This window comes from Chrysemys picta, chromosome 16 (genome assembly GCF_011386835.1).
Source record: "Chrysemys picta bellii isolate R12L10 chromosome 16, ASM1138683v2, whole genome shotgun sequence".
NCBI lineage: Eukaryota > Metazoa > Chordata > Testudines > Emydidae > Chrysemys > Chrysemys picta.
The window spans coordinates 2471220-2494523 of NC_088806.1; the positions used below are offsets into that span (position 1 = coordinate 2471220).

Sequence of the window (23304 nt, forward strand, 5' to 3'; positions counted from 1 at the left end):
GCGAACCCCCCCCGCAGTAAGAACTCTTCGAACACGGCACCAGTTCTGGCCTTGCTCAGCGGCTATAATTTCTCTCCCGGGTTTTCCTTCCCCCCCAGAGTCCGAGGAAAGAAACCAACAGAGAAGGGTCGTCCGAGCCCCAAGACCTCCCCCGGGCCAAAAAAAAAAAATCGAGCGGCTCCAGCCCGGGGAGGAATGGAGGGAAGAACAGAACGAAAAAGGAAACGAAAAGAAAAAATGAGGTCTTTGTACAAGGCCGAGAGGGGCAGGGGTCTTGTAAAACCAGACCCCCCCAGCCTGATCAGACACGTCCATCCGCGCGCCGTAGAGTTGCACACCCCCTTTCTTTGTCCAGCTGCCGGATAAGCTCCGCCCTCCGAGTCAGTCCCCGCCCATTCTTGGCACGGGAGCTGGGGGGAGAGTCATTTGTTGGTGGGGAATTGGGGGGCATACCCCCCTGCTCTTCTCCAGAGTTCAGAAAACGATGGCGGAGTCCACGCTGTGGTGGTGGCAGAGGTGGGATCCGGCGGAGGTCAGGGGCCCCCGCCCGAAGAAAGGAGGTGCTGACGTCACCAGAGGCGGTGCTGATGGAGGTTCCGGCTCAGCACCGACCGCACATCTGCTGTGAACCTGGGGAGGGGAAAGGAAGCCTTAGGAGAGAACCCAGGAGTCCTGGCTCCCAGCCCCCCCCCCTCCCAATTCTAATTAACCAGACCTCTTTGAGCTAATGACCCCTAGGTACTGGCCCAGAGCACAGGGACTGTGCAGAGTTTCAAAGGATCCCCCTCGCTGGATCTCCGCCTAATAATTCACCTGTGGAACTCCTCGCCACAGGATGTTGTGACCACCAAAAATAGAACGGGCCAAGAAGAAAAAGTTCCTGGAGGGAGGGTCCGTGAATGGCTAGTAACCCAGGCAGGTGGAGACGCGATCCCAGGAAGGAGGGCACCCGGCAGGGAGGCGCCGCAAGGATTCGGGGCTTGGCCCCACACCAGAGCGTGCTGCTCATTCAGCCTGGGCTCTCCGGCGCGGGTCTGTTGGATACGGAAGCATCAGGGTCCAACCCTTCTGCCTGCAACCGCCTCCAGCCTGCGATATGGCCACCAATGGCACCAGTGTGGGGGTGTTAAGCGGAGCCAGGGAGAGAACCCAGGAGTCCTGGCTCCCAGCTGCCCCTGCTCTAACTCACCAGCCCCCACTCCCCTCCCGGTTCTGGGGCGAGAACCCAGGAGTCTTGGCTCCCAGCTGCCCCTGCTCTAACCCACCAGCCCCCACTCCCCTCCCAGAGCTGAGGAGAGAACCCAGGCATCCTGGCTCCCAGCCCCCCGGTTCTAACCCACCAGCCCCCACTCCCCTTCTAGAGCCGGGGAGAGAACCCAGGAGTCCCGGCTTCCAGCCCTCCTGCTCCAACCACCAGCCCCCACTCCCCTCCCGGCCCCGGGGAGAACCCAGGCGTCCTGGCCCCGATACCTCAGGGCATCCAGCATGGGTAGCAGGTTGAGCAGGGCGGTGTCGCTGGGGTCGCTGAACCACGACTTGATGGGGATGGCGTTGTCTAGGAGAGAGGGACACATCCAAGTGAGGACAGACCGACGCCTTTTAAAGGGACGGCGCCGCCCAACTGGGGAAGGGGAGGTGCACTTTTCCTCCCCCCCAGCCCAGGTCAATACCACATACCCACATGCTGCCCCCCGTACCCCAGCAGACCCCGGGGGGGGGGAGTTTCCGTGGCTCATGATCTCCCCCATCCGTTTGGGGGGGAGCCACGTCTCTTCAGTCAGGACATTAAAGCAACCAGGAGGGGGGCTGGAGGTTCGCACGGGAGGGGGGGGGCTGGGAGCCGGGACTCCTGGGTTCTCTCCCCAGCTTTGCGAGGGTAGCGGGGGGGGGGGCAGCGCGGGGGGCCGGCGGGTAGCGGGTGGGGGGGGGCAGCGCGGGGGGCCGGCGGGTAGCGGGGGGGGCAGCGCGGGGGGCCGGCGGGTAGCGGGGGGGCAGCGCGGGGGGCCGGCGGGTAGCGGGGGGCCGGCGGGTAGCGGGGGGCCGGCGGGTAGCGGGGGGGGCAGCGCGGGGGGCCGGCGGGTAGCGGGGGGGGCAGCGCGGGGGGCCGGCGGGTAGCGGGGGGGGCAGCGCGGGGGGCCGGCGGGTAGCGGGGGGGGCAGCGCGGGGGGCCGGCGGGTAGCGGGGGGGGTAGCGAGGGGGGCCGGCGGGCAGCGAGGGGGGCCGGCGGGCAGCGAGGGGGGCCGGCGGGCAGCGAGGGGGGCCGGCGGGCAGCGAGGGGGGCCGGCGGGCAGCGAGGGGGGCCGGCGGGCAGCGAGGGGGCAGCGCGGGGGGCCGGCGGGTAGCGCGGGGGGGCAGCGGGGGGGGGGCCGGCGGGTAGCGCGGGGGGGCAGCGGGTAGCGAGGGGGCAGCGCGGGGGGCCGGCGGGTAGCGGGGGATAGCGAGGGGGGCCGGCGGGTAGCGGGGGGTAGCGAGGGGGGCCGGCGGGTAGCGCGGGGGGGGGCCGGCGGGTAGCGCGGGGGGGGGGCCAGCGGGTAGCGAGGGGGCAGCGCGGGGGGCCGGCGGGTAGCGGGGGGTAGCGAGGGGGGCCGGCGGGTAGCGGGGGGGGCCGGCGGGTAGCGAGGGGGGCCGGCGGGGGGGGGCCGGCGGGTAGCGCGGGGGGGCAGGCGGGTAGCGAGGGGGCAGCGCGGGGGGCCGGCGGGTAGCGGGGGGTAGCGAGGGGGCCGGCGGGTAGCGGGGGGCAGCGCGGGGGGCCGGCGGGTAGCGAGGGGGGCCGGCGGGTAGCGAGGGGGGCCGGCGGGTAGCGAGGGGGGCCGGCGGGTAGCGAGGGGGCAGCGCGGGGGGCAGCGAGGGGGGCCGGCGGGGAGCGAGGGGGGCCGGCGGGGAGCGAGGGGGGCCGGCGGGGAGCGAGGGGGGCCGGCGGGGAGCGGGGGGTAGCGAGGGGGCCGGCGGGTAGCGGGGGGTAGCGAGGGGGGCCGGCGGGTAGCGAGGGGGGCCGGCGGGTAGCGGGGGGTAGCGAGGGGGGCCGGCGGGTAGCGCGGGGGGCAGGCGGGTAGCGAGGGGGGCCGGCGGGTAGCGAGGGGGCAGCGCGGGGGGCCGGCGGGTAGCGGGGGGTAGCGAGGGGGCCGGCGCGTAGCGGGGGGTAGCGGGGGGGGCCGGCGGGTAGCGGGGGGGGCCGGCGGGTAGCGAGGGGGCAGCGCGGGGGGCCGGCGGGTAGCGGCGGGTAGCGCGGGGGGCCGGCGGGTAGCGCGGGGGGCCGGCGGGTAGCGAGGGGGCAGCGCGGGGGGCCGGCGGGTAGCGGGGGGTAGCGCGGGGGGCCGGCGGGTAGCGGGGGGCAGCGAGGGGGGCCGGCGGGTAGCGAGGGGGGCCGGCGGGTAGCGAGGGGGGCCGGCGGGTAGCGAGGGGGCAGCGCGGGGGGCAGCGCGGGGGGCCGGCGGGGAGCGAGGGGGGCCGGCGGGTAGCGGGGGGTAGCGAGGGGGCCGGCGGGTAGCGGGGGGTAGCGAGGGGGGCCGGCGGGTAGCGGGGGGGGCCGGCGGGTAGCGAGGGGGCAGCGCGGGGGGCCGGCGGGGAGCGCGGGGAGCGAGGGGGGCCGGCGGGGGGCAGCGCGGGGGGCCGGCGGGGGGCAGCGCGGGGGGCCGGCGGGGGGCCGGCGGGGGGCCGGCGGGGGGCCGGCGGGGGGCCGGCGGGGGGCCGGCGGGGAGCGCGGGGGGCCGGCGGGTAGCGCGGGGGGCCGGCGGGTAGCGCGGGGTAGCGAGGGGGGCCGGCGGGTAGCGAGGGGGGCCGGCGGGTAGCGAGGGGGGCCGGCGGGCAGCGCGGGGGGCAGCGCGGGGGGCAGCGCGGGGGGCCGGCGGGGAGCGAGGGGGGCCGGCGGGGAGCGAGGGGGGCCGGCGGGGGGCAGCGCGGGGGGCAGCGCGGGGGGCCGGCGGGTAGCGCGGGGGGGCAGCGAGGGGGCAGCGCGGGGGGCCGGCGGGGGGCAGCGCGGGGGGGCCGGCGGGGGGCAGCGCGGGGGGGCCGGCGGGGGGCAGCGCGGGGGGCCGGCGGGGGGCAGCGAGGGGGTAGCGGGGGGGCCGGCAGGTACCTGGATGGCTCCGGTAGGCGCCCGGCGAGTTGTCCAGGATGACGACACTCGACAGGTCGCTGTGCACCACAGACAGGTCCTTGATGTAGCTGCCCAGCTCCAAAGTGCAGTGCTGGAGGGGGGCAGGGGAGCGGGGGGCGTGTGAGCATCTACGAACCCCTGGGGTGCCCCCCCCAGTGCCCCAGCCCACGCTCCTCCCACCCCATAGCCGGGACCCTGGCTGCCTCCCCCCACCGGGGCCATGCTGGGAAATCGGGGGGGGGGGGGGGGAGAGACGGGGGCCCAGTTGCCACCCAGCAGGCGATTGGCTGCTCTAAACCCTACCCCAGACCCCAAGCCCCGCCCCTCCTTCCCCATCCTCTCTCCCCTGCCACCTTTTGCAATCCCACTCCCCCCCACGCCCCGCCCCCCACTCACCTGCCGGTAATACCTTCTCTTGAGGATACTCCGGTTGTTGTCCAGTTTGTCAGCCACCGCGGAGCCGTAGATCTCCATGCTGGCCGTGAACACCACCAGCTCATACCACTGGCTCACCTGGGCATGGGGGGGGGGGGGGGAGAGAAAATCAGGGTGGGGCAGAGACCTCCACCTCTTCCCAGCGGGGGGCGGCTGCCAGCCAGAGACCCCCATGGGCCCCCAAGAGAGCGGGGGGGATGGCAGTGTCTTTGGGCACACACGCATGCATGGTCATGGCGGTGGGTTAGAGGAAGGGGGCCTGGGAGCCAGGACTCCTGGGTTCTCTCCCCGGCTCTGGGAGGGGTGTGGGGGCTGTTGGCTTAGAGCAAGGAGGGCTGGGAGCCAGGACTCCTGGGTTCCATCCCTTGGCTCTGCCACCGGCCTGCTTGGGCAAGTCCCTTCCCCTCTGTGCCTCAGTTTCCTCTCCCATGCTTGGTCTAACTGATCTCTTCGGGGAAGGACCCGTCTGCCTGCGCACGCAGCCCCCAGCGACAGCCTACGGTATCACTTGAAAAGCCATAATCTGCTGACTATCACCGTCCGGTTACAATGTGCACCCAGCACTGCCTAAGGCACGATGAGGTTTTACTGCTTGTCTGTTACTGAAACACATTGCCACAGAGTAGCTCCTCCTTAGAATCATAGAAGATCAGGGTTGGAAAGGACCTCAGGAGGTATCTAGTCCAACCCCCTGCTCAAAGCAGGACCAACCCCAACTAAATCATCCCAGCCGGGGCTTTGTCAAGCTGGGTCTTAAAAACCTCCAAGGAAGGAGATTCCCCCACCTCCCTAGGGAACCCATTCCAGTGCTTCACCTCCCTTGTCAAGAGAGGACTGACCACAGGTGTTAGACAACCATTAGCAACGGTAGAGCCTCGGAATTACAAATCCCTCGGGAAGGGCGGTTGTTTGTAACTCTGAACCGTTCCTACCGCTGAACGAAACAACTGAACGTTAACTTAATACAGCTTGGAAACTTCACTATGTCCTCTCTGCTGCTGGCTGATTGCCTACTTCCGGTTCCGAACGAGGTGTGTGGTTAACCCGTCAGTTTTCTGTACTGAGACCTGCAACGTCTGGGGAGGTGAGAAAAGCTGTTTCCTTGAAATCGTACTAAGCCTGGGTAACGTTTAGGGTTTCGACTGCGTGTTTAGCTTTGTAACCAACGCCCACCTTTTATGCCTTTATCGCTGAAAAATCGACCTCTCTCTAGCTAATAAACTTGTATGGTTGTTTTCTCATTGACGGAACGATATTTGAACGGCCAGACTGGGTCAGACCAAAGATCCATCCAGCCCAGTCTCCCGTCATCCGACGGCGGCCAATGCCAGGTGCCCCAGAGGGAATGACCAGAACAGGGAATCAAGTGATCCATCCCCTGTCGCCCATTCCCAGCTCCTGGCAAACAGAGGCTAGGGACACCATTCCTGCCCAGCCTGGCTACTAGCCGCCTATGTGACCAAGTGGGAATGTTCTTAATGTTTTCTCTGAGTGCTGTGTGGGTGCCTCAGTTTCCCCTATGCAGTTCTCGAGTGTCGGGGGGGGGGGGGGGGGGATGGTTGCAGAACTCTAGGGACCCAGTGTGATCCTGTGATGCCCTGTCTCCTGTTGGCCTGGGTCCCTCCTCTGCAAAGGTGCCAACTGAAGGTGTTGGAGAACAAAGATCAGGTGACCTCCTGGCCTGGGAAAGAGACAAAGGCAGAGGAGGGGCTGGAGCGTTTCAGCTTGGAGCTGGCTGGGGAAATGGAGGGGAGCCCAGACAGACTTCCTGGCCTCCCCAGGCCCACCAAGATTAGGGAGACCAGATGTCCCGATTTTATAGGGACAATCCTGATTTTTGGGTCTTTTTCTTATAATAGGATCCTATTACCCCCCACCTCCTGTCCCGAATTTTCACATTTGCTGTCTGGTCACCCTACCCAAGATGGACCTGACTGAGGGGGTCCTGTTGTCTGTACCCGCAAGATCTGTCTTGGACCGTGTTCCTGTCATCTAAATAAGCCTTCTGTTTTAGTAGCTGGTTGAGAGTCCCGGTGAATCGCAGGAAGTCAGGGCTTCAGGGCCTTGTCTCCTGCAAACTCCATGACAACCCATCCTCCACGAATTTATCTAGTTCGTTTTTTAACCCTGTTCTCGTCTTGGCCTTCACAACATCCAGTGGCGAGGAGTTCCCCAGGTGGACTGTGTGTTGTGTGAAGAAATACTTCCCTTTGTTTGTTTTCAACCTGCTGATTTCATCTGGTGACCCCTAGTTCTTGTCTTATAAGTAATAAATAACACTTCCTTATTTTCTCCACACCTGTCACGATTTTATCGACCGCTGTCATATCCCTCCTTAGCCGTCCCTTTTCCAAGCTGAAAAATCCCAGTCTTGTTAATCTCTCCTCACACCCAGACCCCGAATCATGGTTGTTGCCCTTTTCCAATCCCAATCGATCCTTTTGGAGACAGGGCGGCCACATCTGCACACGGCATTCAAGACGTGGGCGTCCCATGGATTGATGGAGAAGCGATATGACGAACCAATTAAGGAGCCGGACAGTACAAGAGGCATCTCTCCGGGTGGAGAATTTGCAGGGGTTGCCCTGCGTGGGGGGCTAGGAGAGCGCTCAGCAAGGAGCCGAGTGTGACTTTGCTCGCAGAGGGCTGGGAGCGAATGAGCCGGGTGTGGTCTGTTCCTGCCGCAAGAGGCAGAGCTCTGTACATAAGTACCGCCCCCATCCCGCGCCAATCCCAACAAACTCCCGCTCTGTCAGAGCGACTTGAGCCCAGGGGCACTTTGCCGCAGAGGGGAAACTGAGGCACGGTGTGTTTAAAAACACAGAGCTGCCCTACTGGCTCAAACCAAGAGTCCGTCTAGCCCTGGATCCTCTCCCAGAGCTTCAGGGGCAGCGTACAGACCCCAGCAACTGGAGCGATTCCCTCCTATCCCTTGGCTAACAGCTACTAAGGTCTCCCAGCTCTGGGCAGGTAGTGGGGTCTAGTGGTGAGAGCAGGGGGGGCTGGGAGCCAGGACTCCTGGGTTCTCTCCCCAGCTCTCAGAGGGGAGTGGGGACTGGTAGGTTAGAGCAGGGGGCTTGGGAGCCAGGACTCCTGGGTTCTCTCCTCGGCTCTGGGAGGGGTGGGGGGGCTGGTGGGTCAGAGCAGGGGGGCTGGGAACCAGGACTCCTGGGGTCTCTCCCCGGCTCTGTAGTCAAGTGGGGGGGGGGGAGGGAGTCAGCAGCAGAGCTGGGTGTCGTGCCAGCCGAATCTCATTGGGGGGTTGTGGAGAATAGCGGGGTGGCTGGGGAGGAGATGGGGGGCATCCCTGCATGATCCGGGCCGAGGTGGGTTTGGATACAGGACCCCCATCCTGGAAGAAAGCAGGACACGACGGGGGGCCCCACTTACCACTTCTAGGAAAAAATCCACATGCGGCCTCTTATGTACAAAAAAGCGGACGGGGTGTTTGTCTATCACAACCTGGAGACCGGAGAGGAGACGGGTAAATCAGGGGGCTGGGCGGAGGCCAAGACCCTGGGGCTGCCCGTCACTGGCACCCGCCCACTGCCCCCTCTCTGCCAGAGTTACCCCTAGAGGGGACAGGCCCCTGCCCCATTCCCCGCCCCCCTGAGCCAGCCAGTCCCCGCCCTGGGGCCGGGTGGGAGCCGGCGCCCCCTAGAGGGGACAGGCCCCTGCCCCATTCCCCGCCCCCCTGAGCCAGCCAGTCCCTGCCCTGGGGCCGGATGGGAGCCAGCGCCCCCTAGAGGGGACAGGCCCCTGCCCCATTCCCCGCCCCCCTGAGCCAGCCAGTCCCTGCCCTGGGGCCGGATGGGAGCCAGCGCCCCCTAGAGGGGACAGGCCCCTGCCCCATTCCCCGCCCCCCTGAGCCAGCCAGTCCCTGCCCTAGGGCCGGGTGGGAGCCGGCGCCCCCTAGAGGGGACAGGCCCCTGCCCCATTCCCCACCCCCTGAGCCAGCCAGTCCCTGCCCTAGGGCCGGATGGGAGCCAGCGCCCCTAGAGGGGACAGGCCCTAGATAGTGTATAATCCCCACACAAAGGCAGTTCCCCTTGTGTCTGTCCTCTCCCCATAGGGAGCTAAGCTGGTGAAGGATATGGCCGAGGAGGGGGATGGGTGTAGGACCTACATCATTTACCTGGGGGTTGCACAGTTCAGGAGGGCAAAACCTCCCCCCACACACACACACAAACACCGACACAGAGGCAATCTCCCCCACACACCCAGATCTCCCCTCTCCCACCAGTTCACTCCTCGGCGCCCAGCCCCCATCTCACCTTGAGGATGAAGTCGGGAGGGGTCCCGGGACGCACCGTGGGTCGCATCACCCCATCGTGGTGGGAGTGGATCAACGTCTCATCCAGGTCCAGCACCAGGACCTTCCGCTTCACCTGGTCTGGGGGGGGGGGGCGGGAAGACAGGGAGCAGTCAGTTGCGGCCCCCAAACCCCTCCCCCAGCCCCAATCCCAGCCAGCCCTGAGTAACCGGCATCAAGCCCCCCACCCTGCATGCTGCCCCCATCGGACCTACCTGCTGTATGGTTTAGATGCAACCCCCACCCCTTTGCTGCTCCTGGGGAGACACCCCCTCTTAACCCAGAAAATCCTGGGAGTCCCTTCTGCTCCCCAGCTCTGGGAAGGGAGTGGGGTCTGCTGTGTTAGAGCAGGAGGGCTGGGAGCCAGGACTCCTGGGTTCTCTCCCCAGCTCTGGGAGGGGAGTGAGGGCTGCGAGCCAGGACTCCTGGGTTCTCTCCCAAGCTCTGGGAGGGGAGTGGGGGCTGGTGGGTCAGAGCAGGGGGGCTGGAAGCCAGGACGCCTGGGTTCTCTCCCTGGCACTGGGAAGGGAGTGGGGGCTGGTGGGTTAGAGCAGGGGGGGGCTTGGAGCCAGGACTCCTGGGCTCTCTCCCCGGCTCGGGGAGGGGAGTGGGGGCTGGTGGTTAGAGCAGGGGGGCTGGAAGCCAGGACTCCTGGGTTCTCTCCCCAGCTCTGGGAGGGGAGTGGGGGCTGGAGGGTCAGAAAAGGGGGGCTGGGAGCCAGGACTCCTGGGCTCTCTCCCCGGCTCTGGGAGGGGAGTGGGGGCTGGTGGTTAGAGCAGGGGGGGCTGGGAGCCAGGACTCCTGGGTTCTCTCCCCGGCTCTGGGAGGGGAGTGAGGGCTGCGAGCCAGGACTCCTGGGTTCTCTCCCCGGCTCTGGGAGGGGAGTGAGGGCTGCGAGCCAGGACTCCTGGGTTCTCTCCCCTGGCTCTAGGAGGGGAGTGGGGGCTGGTGGTTAGAGCAGGGGGGCTGGAAGCCAGGACTCCTGGTCTCTCTCCCCGGCTCGGGGAGGGGAGTGGGGGCTGGTGGTTAGAGCAGGGGGGCTGGAAGCCAGGACTCCTGGGTTCTCTCCCCAGCTCTGGGAGGGGAGTGGGGGCTGGTGGTTAGAGCAGGGGGGGCTGGGAGCCAGGACTCCTGGGTTCTCTCCCCGGCTCTGGGAGGAGAGCGGTTAGAGCGGCGGGGGGGGCTGGGAGCCGAGGGAGGGGGATACTTACTGAGCCGGTTGCGTGCGGCCGGGGAGAGAGGGAGCACGTCATAGCGCACCGTCTGGTACTGGATCACCTGCCGCGAGAGCAGAGCGGGACGGGCTGTCATAGCCGGGAGGAGAGCCCGGCTCTTAACACCCCCACTCTCTCTCACTCACACACGCACGCACGGGGATGCCTCTGTAATGATCTATGTCCAGGGGGCCTCCCAGAAGCGCCATGTGTTGACCCCCCCTTCTACTTGAGGGACCCCCCCCCTTAACCCTCCATTTCTTCCCCCTCCTCCATTCATTCCACATGCTCTGTGCCCCGCCATGCCAGGGGCTCAGTGTGACCCCCACCACACACACCCCATAATGGGGTAGAGCGGGGGGCTGGGAGCCAGGACTCCTGGGGTCTCTGCCCAGCTCTGGGAGGGAAGCGGGGGCTGGTGGTTAGAGCACGGGGGGCTGGGAGCCAGGACTGCTGGGCTGACTCGCCAATCCTGACAGAGCACCTCAGTTTCTCCACCTGTGAGACAGGGAAAATAATCTGGTCCAGGGAAACGGCGAGGGCAGGGAACGCCCCCCATTGTGTAAAAACTCAGCCCCACGCTCTACCCCGAACCCAGTCAAAGCCGAGCGAAAACCATTCACCCCGCTCTCAAAGGAGAGCAGCCCTTCCCCCGCCAGCCACCCTTCCTTTCCCTTTACAAACCCACCCCTGGGATCACACAGTTCCCCCGAGGTCTGGGTCTAACTCAAGGGGATTTTTAAGACCCCTGCTCCAATCAGGAACTGAACAGCCCTGAAAGCGAAACTGACCACGAAACTGATGAGGGAGCGCAGGGGCCTGGCTGGTGATGGGGATTGTAACAGGCCCTCCTGCCCCATCAGCTCTGGGGATGAAGCAGGAGGAGACCCCAGTACTGTTCTCGCCCCCCTATCAAAAAAGGGCGATGGTGTTTTCTAGTAGCAGGAGTCCGGACTGTCTTCTTATATCCGGGGAGAGAACCCAGGAGTCCTGGCTCCCAGCCCTCCTGTGCTCTAACCATTAGCCCCCACTCCCCTCCCAGAGCCAGGGAGAGAACCCAGCAGTCTTGGCTCCCAGCCCCCCCCTCCCCTCCCTCTGCCCTACCTTTTTGGCCCCCTGCCCTATCACATGCCATGGCACCTGCCTGCACTGGAGAAGCCCAGATTAGATTTGCCATAGGCTAACCCCCTGCTTCACACACCCCCACACTCTATTTTAACCACCCACCTGCTTCCCCGTCTCAAACAGCCCCCAGCACCTGTCATCCCTTGGCAAGGGCACGGATTCCCCCGCCCCACGGGTCTGGCGCCGGCCTCGGGGGCACCAGGACGTGACTCCCGGGCCAGCCGCGAAGGCCTCCTCCCAGAATTAGCTTCCCAGCTGCTTCACCCCAGCTGATCCGATCCGTGGGCTGGCGGGGATCCGATCCAGCGAGGCCTGAGACCACGGGGAGAGGCGGTAGATCAGGAACCCTCGGGGGAGGGAAACGGGGGGGGGTGTCCCAGAGGACTTCCCCCCTCTCCCCCAGCACAATCCCTGGCCCAGGGAATGGGGCACATGGCCTGTCCCCTCTAGGGGGCGCCAGCTCCTATCCGGCCAAAAGGCAGGGACTGGCTGGGTCGGGGGACAGGGAATGGGGCGCGGGGCCTTTCCCCTCTAGGGGGCACCAGCTCTGATTGACAACGGGCTGAGATGGGGGTCCCCTCCATAGCACCCAGCCCAGAGGGGTCCCCCCCCGATCGATCTGTGTAGCTCCCCGGCACAACGGGAGAGTCCACGCTGCACGACCCCGCCTCCGCTAGGGGGCGCTAGGACTCCCAGGATGCTCTGCACCGAGGCGCTCTATGAGCCCAGTGCATTGTGGGAGAGCGCGGCTGTCCTAGGTGTGCCGGGGGAACCATGGGAAGGTGCCGGAGGGCTGGCAGGGGGGTTAGCGGCTCGGGGGAACACGACAATCGGCTCTCACACCACTCCCAGCCAAGCCAGCCCCGGGAGTGCGGGGGTCCCACTCAGGTTAAAATCAGGACTAAGGCCAGCCCCCAACCTGCGCCTGGCCCACCCCAAGAGGAGAATCAGCAGCCACCGGGCCGGGCACGGGCACACGACACGGGCCTGCCCATCACCTGCCCAAAGGCGGCGTCTGGGGTTGGCACTGGGCAGTATTTTAAGCATATTAACCCTCCCACAAGCAGGTGTCCCAAGACAGAAGACAAAAGCAGAGCAAGGCTTAGGTATGCCACCCCGCCCCAGGGACGGAGCCCGGACGCCTGGGTCCCAGCTCCCCGCCCCGGGGACGGAGCCCGGATCCCCTTCTTACCTCACTCCACCCCAGCTGGCACCAGGGCGCCTGGGTCCCATCCCATCACACACACCCCAGATGGCGCCAGGACGCCTGGGTCCCAACTCCCCACCCACCGCTAGACGGCACCAGGACACCCGGGTCCCAACCTGACCTAACCTAACCCCACCCGCCCAGATGGAGCCAGGACGCCTGGGTCCCATCAGCCCAACGCTGGGAACCGAGAGCCGCCCAATGGCCGGTGGCAGAGGCCAGAGGGACACGGGAGTTTAGCCCCGAAGTCTATGCGGTGGTGAATTTGATTGGCCACCTGGGCTGGGTTGCAGCCAGCGCCACCTGGAGGAGAAAGACCCAGCGCCCCCTTCCCCACCCCCAAGAAGAACTCAGGGCCCCACTGAGCCGGGCGCTGACCCCGCAGTCGGCAGAGAAACACAGACAGAATCTCACCCCCATAACACCGCAGACACCACACAAGCAACACAGCACAGCTAGGCTAAGAGACAGCGTGGCCGGGGGAGCGGGGGGTGTCAGGATGCCTGGGTTCTGTTCTCAGCACACTGGGTGACCTCGGGTCCGTCCCCGCTCCGTGCCTCAGTTTCCCCATCCCTAACGATCCCGCCCGCCTTTGGAAAGCCTTGACATCTACGGCCGAAACACACTAGGAGTTATTCCGCTGTCCCGTAAATCCACAAGAAACTGACTGGAGCCCATCACCCTGGGGTCTGAGGGCCTTCCAATCTGAGGTAGGTTGCCTATTTCACAGACAAACTCTCTAGGCCTCGGTTTCCCTAAAGGTTTGAAATTCAGCCTCGTCGGTCCTAGGCCAAAACGCTAAACACTGAGATCAGGGCCCCCCTGACTGAGATCTGGGGGCCCCTCCAGTACTCCCGGCGCCGCACTCAGCTTCCTCCGCCCGAGATCAGGGGCCCTTCGCCAGTCCCTGCCCCTAGGAACTTCCGATCTAACGGACGGGGAGCATTTATCCACAGTTTCCAGATGGGGAAACTGAGGCACGGCAAAGCCGTTTTCCCAAGATCCCAAAGGGAGGCAAATGAGCTGGATCCAGACGCCCTGGAGTCCAGATCCTTTCAAAGGTTCCTTTCGCTCTGATCCCCACCGGGATCTTCCACCCGGGTCTTCGAAAGTCAGGGTGAAAATACTCGACACAGAGAGCAGCTGAGTCAATTTCTTGCCCCTTTAAACCTGGCAGAATTTGACAGAGACGAGGGGGTTGGTACACTTCATTTCTACGTGTTTAACTGCAGGGACAGAGGGGCTAGTGGTTGGGGGAGGGGGGGGAGAGCTGGGAGCCAGGACTCCTGGGTTCTCTCCCTGGCTCTGGGAGGGGAGGGGGGCTGGTGGGTTAAAGCAGGGGTGCTGGGAGCCAGGACTCCTGGGTTCTCTCCCCGGCTCTGGGAAGGGAGTGGGGGCTGGTGGCTAGAGCAGTGGGGACTGGGATCCCAAACTCCTGGGTTCTCCCCCCAGCTCTGGGAGGTGAGCGGGGGCTAATGGATTGGAGCGGGGCAGACTGGGAGTCAGAACTCCGGGATTCTAGCCCTGATGGCCTCCCAAGTCCCTTGCCGATCCATGACTCAGTTTCCCCGTCTGACAAAGGGGGGATGATCCTGATCTACCTCCCAGGGGGTTGCGGGACGAGGCTTTCACCACCCTCCGAGGCAGGGAAGTTACAAGTACATTTCACGGTCAGTTCCCTTCCCCCTTAGCCCAGATATGACCCGCTTTGTGGTGGGTCAACTGGCTTTGACCTGGTCTGTCGTATCTTTGCTCCAATCAAAGAACCGGACGTCGCCTGCCTGCGAATGCACCAGGCCCCCTTGATTGGCTCCAAGCAGCCGCTGGCAGGGAGGGGAGGGTTAAACGCCTGTTTCCAGAATAGATTTGGGGTGGCAGGCCCCTTTTCAACCTGTTCACCCCAAGGTCCCCCAGGACTTAGAGGCAGCAGGTAACTCCCCCACCCCGGCATCCCCGACACACACTCATTCACCACGCGGCCAAAGACACTCAGAGCCAACATAATGACACACACCCCCTCCCAGCTGCCCCCAGCCTCCCTGTTGCCCCCCCCCCCAGTTCTTGTCCAAAGCCCCAGTCCTTCACTCCCCCACGGCTCTCCTCATCCCAGTTTTAGGGGATCAGCGTCCTGCCCTACTCCTACCCCACAGCCCGATCCCCCTCAGATACCTCCCCCACTTAAATGCCTTCAGGTCTCCACTGGCCCGAAATCCCAGACGCCCCCCAAGACTGCTCCAAGGGGCCAGTCACCCCCAGAACCCCCTTGTCTATCTCCCCTCCTACCTCCACCTGCCCTGGGGTGCCAGCCCCCCAGATCCCCCTGTACCTTGGCTACCTCTTTAATCCCCTGTTCCCCTGCCCTCAGGTGCTTTTTTACCTCCCCTGAGTCCCTGTTCCATTGCCCCAGATAAGCCCCCAGCTACCCCCACGCCAGCCCTCCAGTTGCCATCCGAGATCCTGCCCAGACACTCCCACCAGATCCCCCAGCTGTCCCCCAATCCTCCCAGCATCTCCCACAATCAGCCCCAGTTGCCCTCCCAGTCTCCCTGGACCCCCCCCCCAGCTAGTCTCCCAATTGTTCTCCCAGATCCTCCCCAGCCCCCCACACACCAGCACCCCCGATCTCCCCAATCACTCCCCAGTTGCCCCTAACCACTCCACCACAGCTCCCCCCCACCAGTCCCCCCAGACAACCCACCCACCTCTCCCTGCACCCCACAACCCCCCACAATCAGCCCCAAGTGCGCTCCTAATCCCCCCAGATCCCCCTAGCTGCCTTCCCAGTCCCCCTGGAGACTCCTAACAGCCCCCAAGATCCCCCTACACCAGCTCCCCACTTCCCCCGTGCAGCTCCCCCCAACTCGGTTCCCCAGGTGTCCCCTGGGCCTCAATGCCCGCCCCCCCCCCCGCTCCCCCCCCGGCCCCGGCCCCCCCGGCCCCGGCACTCACGGTGCGGACCTGCCGCCGCAGCAGGTAGAGCAGGAAGCTCCAGAGCTTGGTGGCGAAGGCCACGAAGGTCCGCAGGCCGAGCAGACACTGGGTCCGCATCATCCCGGCCCCGGCCCCGGCCCCGCCGCCGCCCCCCGCCCGGCCCAGCTCCGCCAGCTTCGCGCCCGGGCCGGGCCACGGGGCCGCGAGCCGGCGGCGGGGGGGCGGGGGGGGTCGCGAGGCCCCCGGGCGGGGGGGCGGGGCCCGATCCGGGGAGGGGCCGAGCTCGGGGAGCCCCGGGCGGGTTCCGGGGGCGGGGTCGCTGGGGGGGGGGGGTCGGTCTCGCGCCTGGGCTCCGGTCGGGCTCAGCGGCCGCCCCCCCTCCGCCTGACTCCCTCTCCGCCGGCGGCGGGTTCGTTTCCGGTCCAACCACTTCCGGGTGAAGGGTCGCGCGGCCGGACGCGGAGGAGGAACACGCACGCGCCGCGCGCGAGGACAGAAGCGGCTGGTGGGCGGGACGCATGCGCGGCGCGCGAGGACGGACTAGGCAGGGGACGCGCGCGTGCTAAATAAGGCCTACGCCCACGCGGCCTCTGCGAGGGAGGTCTTCGAGCCGTTGCGCATGCGCCAAACTGGCCGGCGCCGAGCTAGAAGCCAGAGAGCGGGGGAGAAGGAAGGGGGAGCGGCCTGAGAGGCGGGTGGGCGGGGCCTGGGGGAAGGGGGCGGGGCTTAAAGGGAGAGCGACGGCTGGGGTCCCCCCAAAACAGGCGGGGCCGGGAGGATGAAGTGGGAGGGGCCAGAGGAAAGGGGCTGGGACCAGAGAGAGCAGTTGGGGCTAACACAAAAAAGGGGCAGGGCTTGGAGGGGGACAAGTGGGTGGGGCCATCAAAAAGGGGCGTGACCTACAAAGTGGGGTGGAAGAAAGGGGGCGTGGCCAGAGACAGCAGTTGGGGCAGGGCTTGAAACAAGTGGCGCCAGGGGAAAGGGGGCGTCCCAGGGAGGCAAGGGGGATGTGCCAGGGCAGTGGGTGGGGGCCATCAGAAACGGGTGTCGCCTGAGGGAGGCCAAAAGTGGGCGGGGCCAGATACAGCAGTTGGGAATGGCAAAAAGGGGCAGGGCTTAAGGGGGACCAGTGTGTGGGGCCATCAGAAAGAGGCGGGGTCACAGGGCAGCGAGGGGGAGGGGCCACAGGCAGTAGGAGGAACCATCAGAAAGGGGTGTGGTCAGTGGGCAGGCCAATGAAAGGGGGAGGGGGCAGAGACAGCAGTGGGACCAGCAAAAGGAGCGAGGCTTGATGGGGAAACTGGGTGGGGCCATCAGAAAGAGGCGGAGTCACAGGGAGGCAAGGGGGAGGGGCCAGGAGAGAGCGGGTAGGACACACAGAAAGAGGCAAAAAAGAGATATTGGGATTGGAAAAGGTTCAGAAAAGGGCAACAAAAATGCTGAGGGGTCTGGAACAGCTCACGTATGAGGAATTAACGAGACTGGGACTTTTCAGCTTGGAAAAGAGGCGACTAAGGGGGGATATGAGAGAGGTCTATAAAATCATAACCCAAGAACTAGGGGCCACCCAATGAAATGAATAGGCAGCAGTTTGAAAACAAACACCATGACCTATTTTTTCCACACAATGCACTGTCAACCTGTGGAACTCCTCGCCCCTGGATGTTGGGAAGGCCAAGACGAGAACAGGATTCAAAAAAAACATAGAGAAGTTCATGGAGGACAGGTCCATCAGTGGCAATTAGCCAGGATGGGCAAGGAGGGTGCCCCTAGCTCTGTTTGCCAGAAGCTGGGAATGGGCGACGGGATGGATCACTTGATTCCCTGTTAGGTTCACTCCCTCTGGGGCACCTGGCACTGGCCACTGTCGAAAGACAGGAGTCTGGGCTGGATGGACCTTTGGTCTGACCCAATATGGCCGTTCTTACATAAGGGGCAGAGAAAGTAGGTGGGGCCATCAGAAAGGGGCATGGTCAGATGGAAGCAAGTGGGAGGGGCCAGAGACCACAGGTATGACTAGCAGAAAGGGGCAGGGCTTGAGGGGGGACAATGAGGCGGGGCTATCAGAAAGAGGCAGGGTCACCGGAAGGCACAGGGCAGGGGAGGAGCCAGAGAAAGTAGGTGGGACCATAGCATGGCCTGAGGGAGGAAAGTGGGCAGGGACAGGGCACGACAAGTGGGTGGAGCCTGGGAAAAGGGGCTGGGCCAGACCCAAAGGGCGGGCACAGAGGGCCAGAGTAGGTGAGCCCAGGGAGCTGGGGTGGGTGCCAGGCTACCACCCGCCCCTGGGCTGTGCCACGCAGAGGGTCACCTCCCCAAGCCACGGACAACACAAGCCCCCACCCCAGCATCCAGTCCCCGAAGATCAGCGGGCCACCCTCCACCCGCTAGCTCCCCCTCCGCCAGACACACAGCACCCACACGGGTCTCCAGGGAAATCGAGGTTACATTTATTGCCCGAAGCACCGAGATCCGAACCAGCACCGTTTGCGGGACTGACTGCCAACCGAATGAATTGGCCACAGAGCGCCCCGCCCTTCACCCCCCCCCCCCCAACCAGACCCTCTTTGCCCCGCAGCCCCCACATTCGGTACTCATCCAACCACGGCCAGGGGTGTGGGCCAGATGGGAGTTGGCGTCCCCTACCGCACACGGCCCCCTCCCTCCCTGCTCTTCACTACCAAGAAGCTCAGCGGAGTGGTGGAGATGGGGGTAGAACCCAGGGGTCCTGGGTCCCAGGCCCCAGCTCTAACCCACTAGCCCCCGCTCCCCTCCCAGAGCGGGGGAGAGAACCCAGGAGTCCTGGCTACCCGCCCCCCCTGCTCTAACCCACCCGCCCCCCCTCCCCTCCCAGAGCCAGGGAGAGAACCCAGGAGTCCCAGCTCCCAGCCCCCCTGATCTAACCCACCAGCCCCCACTCTCCTCCCAGAGCCAGGGAGAGAACCCAGGAGTCCGGGCTCCCAGCCCCCCATATCTAACCCACCAGCCCCCACTCCCCTCCCAGAGCCGGAGAGAGAACCCAGGAGTCCGGGCTCCCAGCCCCCCTGATCTAACCCACCAGCCCCCACTCCCCTCCCACCCAGCATTCTCCTCTCCCTCCACCAGTGTCAATCCCCCCCCCATGCGCCACTATTAACACGCTTCAGTTTCATTTCACTGCTGAACAAGTACATGGTTTATAGCACAAGGGGACAACGCTGGGGTCAGGTAGAGGTGGCAGCAGCGGGAGGTGTTGGCGTTTTTTTTTTTTTTTTGTAGGTCCTACCAAAAAGGGGAAGCAGCTGGTTTTAAGGGCATGGGGGCCTCTCTGGACTGAAGAGGGATGAGTCCTACCGCTGCAAATTGAGGGGGCAGTTCCGATCCGGCCCTAGGGCAGGGACTAGGTGGCTCAGGGAATGGGGCATGGGGCCTGTCCCCTCTAGGGGGCCCCGGCTCCCATCCAGCCCCAGGGCAGGGACTGGCTGACACAGGGGGGCGGGGAATGGGGCATAGGGTCTTTCTCCCCTCGGGGGCGCTGGTTCCCATCCACCCTTCCTTTATGGAAGTCTATTCCCATGCCATGGCAGGGGGGGGTAGGGACGGTGGGGGGGGCTGGCATGGGTGCAGTGGGGAGGGGGACAAGGCCCAGCCCCCCTTTTCTCGCCAGACAGATACCAACCCCAGTCAAAAGCCCACTGGCCCCATTCCCGGCCCCAGACACAGCCCTGAGCGGGGGCACGCAGCTGCGCTCCTGAGTAGCTCCCCACACGGTGGTGCCGGAGTCGGGCTCTGTCACAGATCTCTCAGAAGGTCCCGTCGGGAAGCAGAGATCCAGGGGTCCATTTGGGGGAGGGGGGAGCCCCACACACACACACCCCTCGGCTTTCACACGTCCAGGTCGTCGTCCGGATCCTCTTCATCCAGGTCGTCCGCGGCGTCTGGTTCGTAGTAGATCTTCCCGGCGCTGGCCGAGGCCTCCAGCAGTGACGACTTCCTACCACGGGGAGGGACGGGGTGGGGGGTCAGCTCCCACGGATCTAGAGATCGGGGGGCAGAGGAGGGATGGCTGGGGGGCAGGACGGGCATCGGGAGGATTCGGAGGCAGGGCAGAGAGACCCAGGAGGGTGGGTGGAAAGGGAGCGGAGGGGCAGGGTAGAGGCCAGGGTAATTTGGTTGGTATCAGGGGCAGAAAGGAGGTGGGAGCAAGAGGTGCCGAGCGGAGGTGGGGGGCGTCTCCCCTGGGGGGGGTGCAGAGGGGAGGCAGGGGGCACGCGCCCCACTCACTTTTGGGCGCTGAAGTGGAAGGGCAGCGGCACCCCGTCCCGGGCCCGGCGTTCCGTGTCCGACAGCCGCAGGTTGAAGGTCAGGTTGGCGGCGGGATCCGCCTGGGGGGGTGGAGACGCCCATCACACACACTGCTGGGGGGCGGGGAAGGGGAGCAGGGCGTCCAGCCCCCCCCCCCCCCAGTATGAGTCACTCCACGGGGTCACCTCCCTCCATGGGGGGGGAACGGCTTGGCTAGAGGGGCCCACAGTGGAAATCGGGGTTCTCTCAAGAGCCCCCCCATCCCCAGACAGCCCCCCAACCCTACCCCTCAATCAGTGCCCCCAATATCTCCAACACCCCCCATCCCGTGCCCCACAAACCTCCACTACCCTGTCCCCAAACCAGCACCCCCAGATTCCCCCATCCCCTGAGACACCCCACAACCCCAAGCAGCACCCCCAGGACCTCCAAATCTTCCCATCTCCCGAGACCCTCCCCAAATCAGCACCAATTGGTGCCCCTGGGAGGTACAGTTCCCCCCCCCCCCCCCAAGATCCCTGAACCCACCCAGCACCTCAGATCTCTGCTAACTCCCACGCCCCTCACCTGTGAGATCCTCTATCCCACCCCCCCAACATGCTCCCCAAGACCCCCCCACTTTGCCCCCCCCAGTGCCGGGGGGGGCAGCTAAGCTGGGATTTCAAAAGGAACAGAGTTGGGGTGCTCCAGTGTCCAGATACCTGCTGATCCCCCCACCCCACTGCTGTGTAACTGGGGACCTCCGGTCCCATGAGGAAAGGGAGGGGGACCGTACCGTGGAGTGGGGGTCGGTGTCTTCATCTCGGGGCACGCTCCCCGTGGGCTCCCCGAGGGCTTTTGGGGTGAAGCCAGCCAGGATGGTGAAATATTCCTCCTGGGGGGGGGAGGGAGAGGATGAGACAGAACCAACCCCCCCGATTGGCATCCGCTGCCCCCCACTGCTGCCCCCCCCAGCCTCAAAGGGGGGCTGTCGCCCCTTCCATACAACTCCCTTGTCCCCTGCACACCCAGCCGCTAAGTTACCCTGACCCATCTGAGACCCCCTCCCCGCCATAACCCTCCCACTGTCCCCTGATCTGGGGGGTCCCTGCCCCCCAATATCCACCCCTCACCGCCGCCCCCCCCCCCGATCTGGGCGTCTCCGCCTGCCTTCCCCCACCTTCTCGAGGACCTTCCCGGTCTCCTTACGCTGGAGCATGGAGGCCAGCCGGGGGGCGTCCCCCCCACTCCCCACGCCCTCAGGGGCCGGCCCCACCCCCACCACGGCTCGGGCCAGGGAGCGGAGGGTCTCCACCAGGCCCGGCGGGTGCAGGTCGCCATGCAGCAAGGCCAGGATCCTCGTCACACGCAGGCCTGAGCGAGGAGGAAAGGGAGAGATCAGACACCCCCACACCGCCCAGAGCCGGGGAGAGAACCCAGGAGTCCTGGCTCCCAACCCCCCTGCTCTACCCTACTAGCCCCCACTCTCCTCCCAGAGCTGGGGAGACAACCCAGGCGTCCTGGCTCCCAGTCCCCCCTGCTCTAACCCACCAGCCCCCACTCCCCTCCCAGAGCCAGGGATAGAACCCAGGAGTCCTGGCTCCCAGCTCCCCCTGCTCTAACCCACCAGCCCCCCCTCCCATCCCAGAGCCGGGGAGAGAACCCAGGAGCCCTGGCTCCCATCGCCCCCGGGGAGTCCAGACCTGCGCTGGCAGCCGCCATCGGGATCCGTCCCAGCGCCTGGCAGACGGCGGGCAGAGGCTGGCGCAGCAGAAGCCAGCTGAGCGAGTCCAGGACGACGGTGGCAGGTCCCGCGGGTCCCCTGGCCAGTTGCCCCGAGACTCCCAGCGCTGTGAACTCCTCCCCGCTGAAGCCCCCGGCCTCCCCGGTCCAGCGCAGGGGATCTGTGAAGCCATCCTGGTATAGCAACCTGGGAGGGAGAGAGGTCAAAGGTCAACCCAGGGGGTTCGCTGTGGGAGGGGGGTAGCTGCCCCGGTGTAACCGACGCGCCGCTGCCTGAGTCTGCCGAGAGCCTAAGCCTGCTGCGTCAAGAGCGGGCAGCTACCCTGTGCCTCTGGCCCCACTTATTGGGGAGGGAGGGGTGTTGGCTTGGGGGGTAGGCGGGGGGACTCACCGCACAGTCACATCGGGGTCAAAGCCGGCCCGGAACTCTTCCTCGGGGATTTCGAAGCCGAAAACGTGGACGGATTCCCCCCTGGAAGCACAAAGGGGGGGCGGGACAGGGATGAGCCATGAGCGTAGGGGAGCAGCAGGCCACAAGGGGGCACTGGGGATCAAAGGGGCAATTGTGGGTTATGCGGGGGGGGAGGGGGCACCGCACGCACCTGTGCGCTGAAGCTGCCACAAAGGTCTTGAGCAGGCTGCGGCCCTCGCACTCAATGGTGTCTGCGGGGAAAGGCCCCGGGGCCGGTGAGATGGGGATTACCCCCCCGTAGGGATATACACAGACCCCGCTCCCTCTCTGACCCCCCTCCCCTTCCAGCTCCCCACAAGCCTCCCCCCCCCCAGCTCTCCCTGCTCCCCCCAGGTTCCCCTCTGCTCCTGCCAGCTCCCAGGCTTCCCTGCCCTCTGGCTCCCCCCCACCACCACTTCCTCCCTCTCCCAGGGTCCCCCTCCCCCCCAGCACCCTCTCCCCTCCAGCTCCCCCATTGCTTCTTCCTTCCCCCTAGATCCCCCTGCTCCAGGCTCCCCCTCCCTCATTGCTCCCCCTAGATCCCCCTGCTCCAGGCTCCCCCTCCCCCATTGCTCCCCCTAGATCCCCCTGCTCCAGGCTCCCCCTCCCCCATTGCTCCCCCTAGATCCCCCTGCTCCAGGCTCCCCCTCCCCCATTGCTCCCCTCCCCCCAAAGCTCACTCCATTGCTTCCTTCCCCCCCCCAGGTTTCCCCTCCCCCCATTCCTCCCCTCAGCTCCCCCCATTGCTCCCCCTCCCTCCCCAGCTCCCCCTCCCCCATTGCTCCCTGCTCAGCTCCCCCATTGCTCCCCCTCCCCAGCTCCTCCTTCCTCCTCCTCCTCCTCAGCTCCCCCCCATTGCTCCCCCTCCCCCCATTGCTCCTCCTCGCTCCCCAGCTCCCCCCTCACCCTCGATGAGGACGAGCCCCCCCGTTGCCCCAGCCACCAGCTCGCCCAGCATCCCACTCCCTCCTCCCCCCGCCCCTCTGCGTCGGCGCCTACCTATGACCTCACACCGTACGGCGACAGTCCCGCACACGGAGCGGGAGGCCCTCCCCTGGGCGGCGCCATGTTGGGACGTAGGCGGCCCACGCGCTGCCTGCTCAATAAAATATGGTGGAGGAGGGGGCGGCAACAGAGGTTGTAGGCAACCCCTAATGATACCTTGGGGTAGCGGGAGGGACGCGGTCCTTTCCAGTCGTTTTAGGGCTTCATGGGCGGGGGAGTGTTTTTCAGGCACTGAGTTAGCCACCTCATCTGCATCTTGGCCAAACTTTTGCCAACATGGAGGGATTTGGGGGTCAGCTTAAGAGTTCCTTGAAGCCCCCCAAGGCCCCCACTCCCTGGTCCCATCCCAAAGGGGTGAGAGTCCCGCCCCACCACCACTGCTCTTAGGCTCACACCCCACCATGGTGCCCATAAAGGCAGGGGGGCCCATATCCCACTTCAAGGACCCCTGTCCATCCCACTCCTGCACTACCCCCTCCGGCGCCCCCAACCTGGTCAAATCTCCCACTTCCCCCGGCCTTG

The 23304-nt window shown here is 65.7% G+C and overlaps 2 protein-coding genes across 3 annotated transcripts; both read right to left on the minus strand.

Annotated features, from left to right (window-relative positions):
* Window positions 1-43: 43 nt before the first annotated feature.
* On the minus strand, window positions 44-15857 carry CTDNEP1 (CTD nuclear envelope phosphatase 1). 2 transcript variants are annotated; one of them, XM_065570432.1, is made up of 8 exons: window positions 15339-15857; window positions 10055-10121; window positions 8806-8924; window positions 7922-7993; window positions 4506-4609; window positions 4076-4187; window positions 1471-1555; window positions 44-630 (listed from the first exon to the last, which is right to left on the minus strand). In XM_065570432.1, the coding sequence occupies exons 1-7, from the start codon at window positions 15438-15440 to the stop codon at window positions 1472-1474; spliced, it is 660 nt and encodes a 219-aa protein (XP_065426504.1). In that variant the 5' UTR covers window positions 15441-15857; the 3' UTR covers window positions 44-630; window position 1471. The 2 variants fall into 2 exon arrangements, with proteins under 2 accessions (XP_065426504.1, XP_065426503.1); XM_065570431.1 differs by having other exon boundaries at window positions 4493-4609; window positions 15339-15847.
* Window positions 15858-18471: 2614 nt separating this feature from the next.
* Window positions 18472-22777, minus strand: ELP5 (elongator acetyltransferase complex subunit 5). The gene is made up of 8 exons (XM_042847765.2): window positions 22684-22777; window positions 21929-21989; window positions 21718-21798; window positions 21287-21513; window positions 20764-20957; window positions 20380-20478; window positions 19584-19684; window positions 18472-19293 (listed from the first exon to the last, which is right to left on the minus strand). The coding sequence occupies exons 1-8, from the start codon at window positions 22733-22735 to the stop codon at window positions 19185-19187; spliced, it is 924 nt and encodes a 307-aa protein (XP_042703699.2). The 5' UTR covers window positions 22736-22777; the 3' UTR covers window positions 18472-19184.
* Between the last annotated feature and the right edge of the window lie 527 nt (window positions 22778-23304).

Excerpts from the sequence above, each read along its gene's own strand:
- CTDNEP1 (XM_065570431.1), bottom strand. The coding sequence starts at position 15,440 with ATGATGCGGACCCAGTGTCTGCTCGGCCTGCGGACCTTCGTGGCCTTC. Across the intron at positions 10,122-15,338 it reads TGCGGCGGCAGGTCCGCACC|GTGATCCAGTACCAGACGGT; the intron begins GTGAGTGCCGGG and ends CTCTCGCGGCAG. Across the intron at positions 4,610-7,921 it reads TGGATTTTTTCCTAGAAGTG|GTGAGCCAGTGGTATGAGCT; the intron begins GTAAGTGGGGCC and ends CCCCATGCCCAG.
- ELP5 (XM_042847765.2), bottom strand. The coding sequence starts at position 22,735 with ATGCTGGGCGAGCTGGTGGCTGGGGCAACGGGGGGGCTCGTCCTCATC. Across the intron at positions 21,799-21,928 it reads GTGGCAGCTTCAGCGCACAG|GGGGGAATCCGTCCACGTTT; the intron begins GTGCGTGCGGTG and ends TTGTGCTTCCAG. Across the intron at positions 21,514-21,717 it reads GACCCCGATGTGACTGTGCG|GTTGCTATACCAGGATGGCT; the intron begins GTGAGTCCCCCC and ends TCTCCCTCCCAG.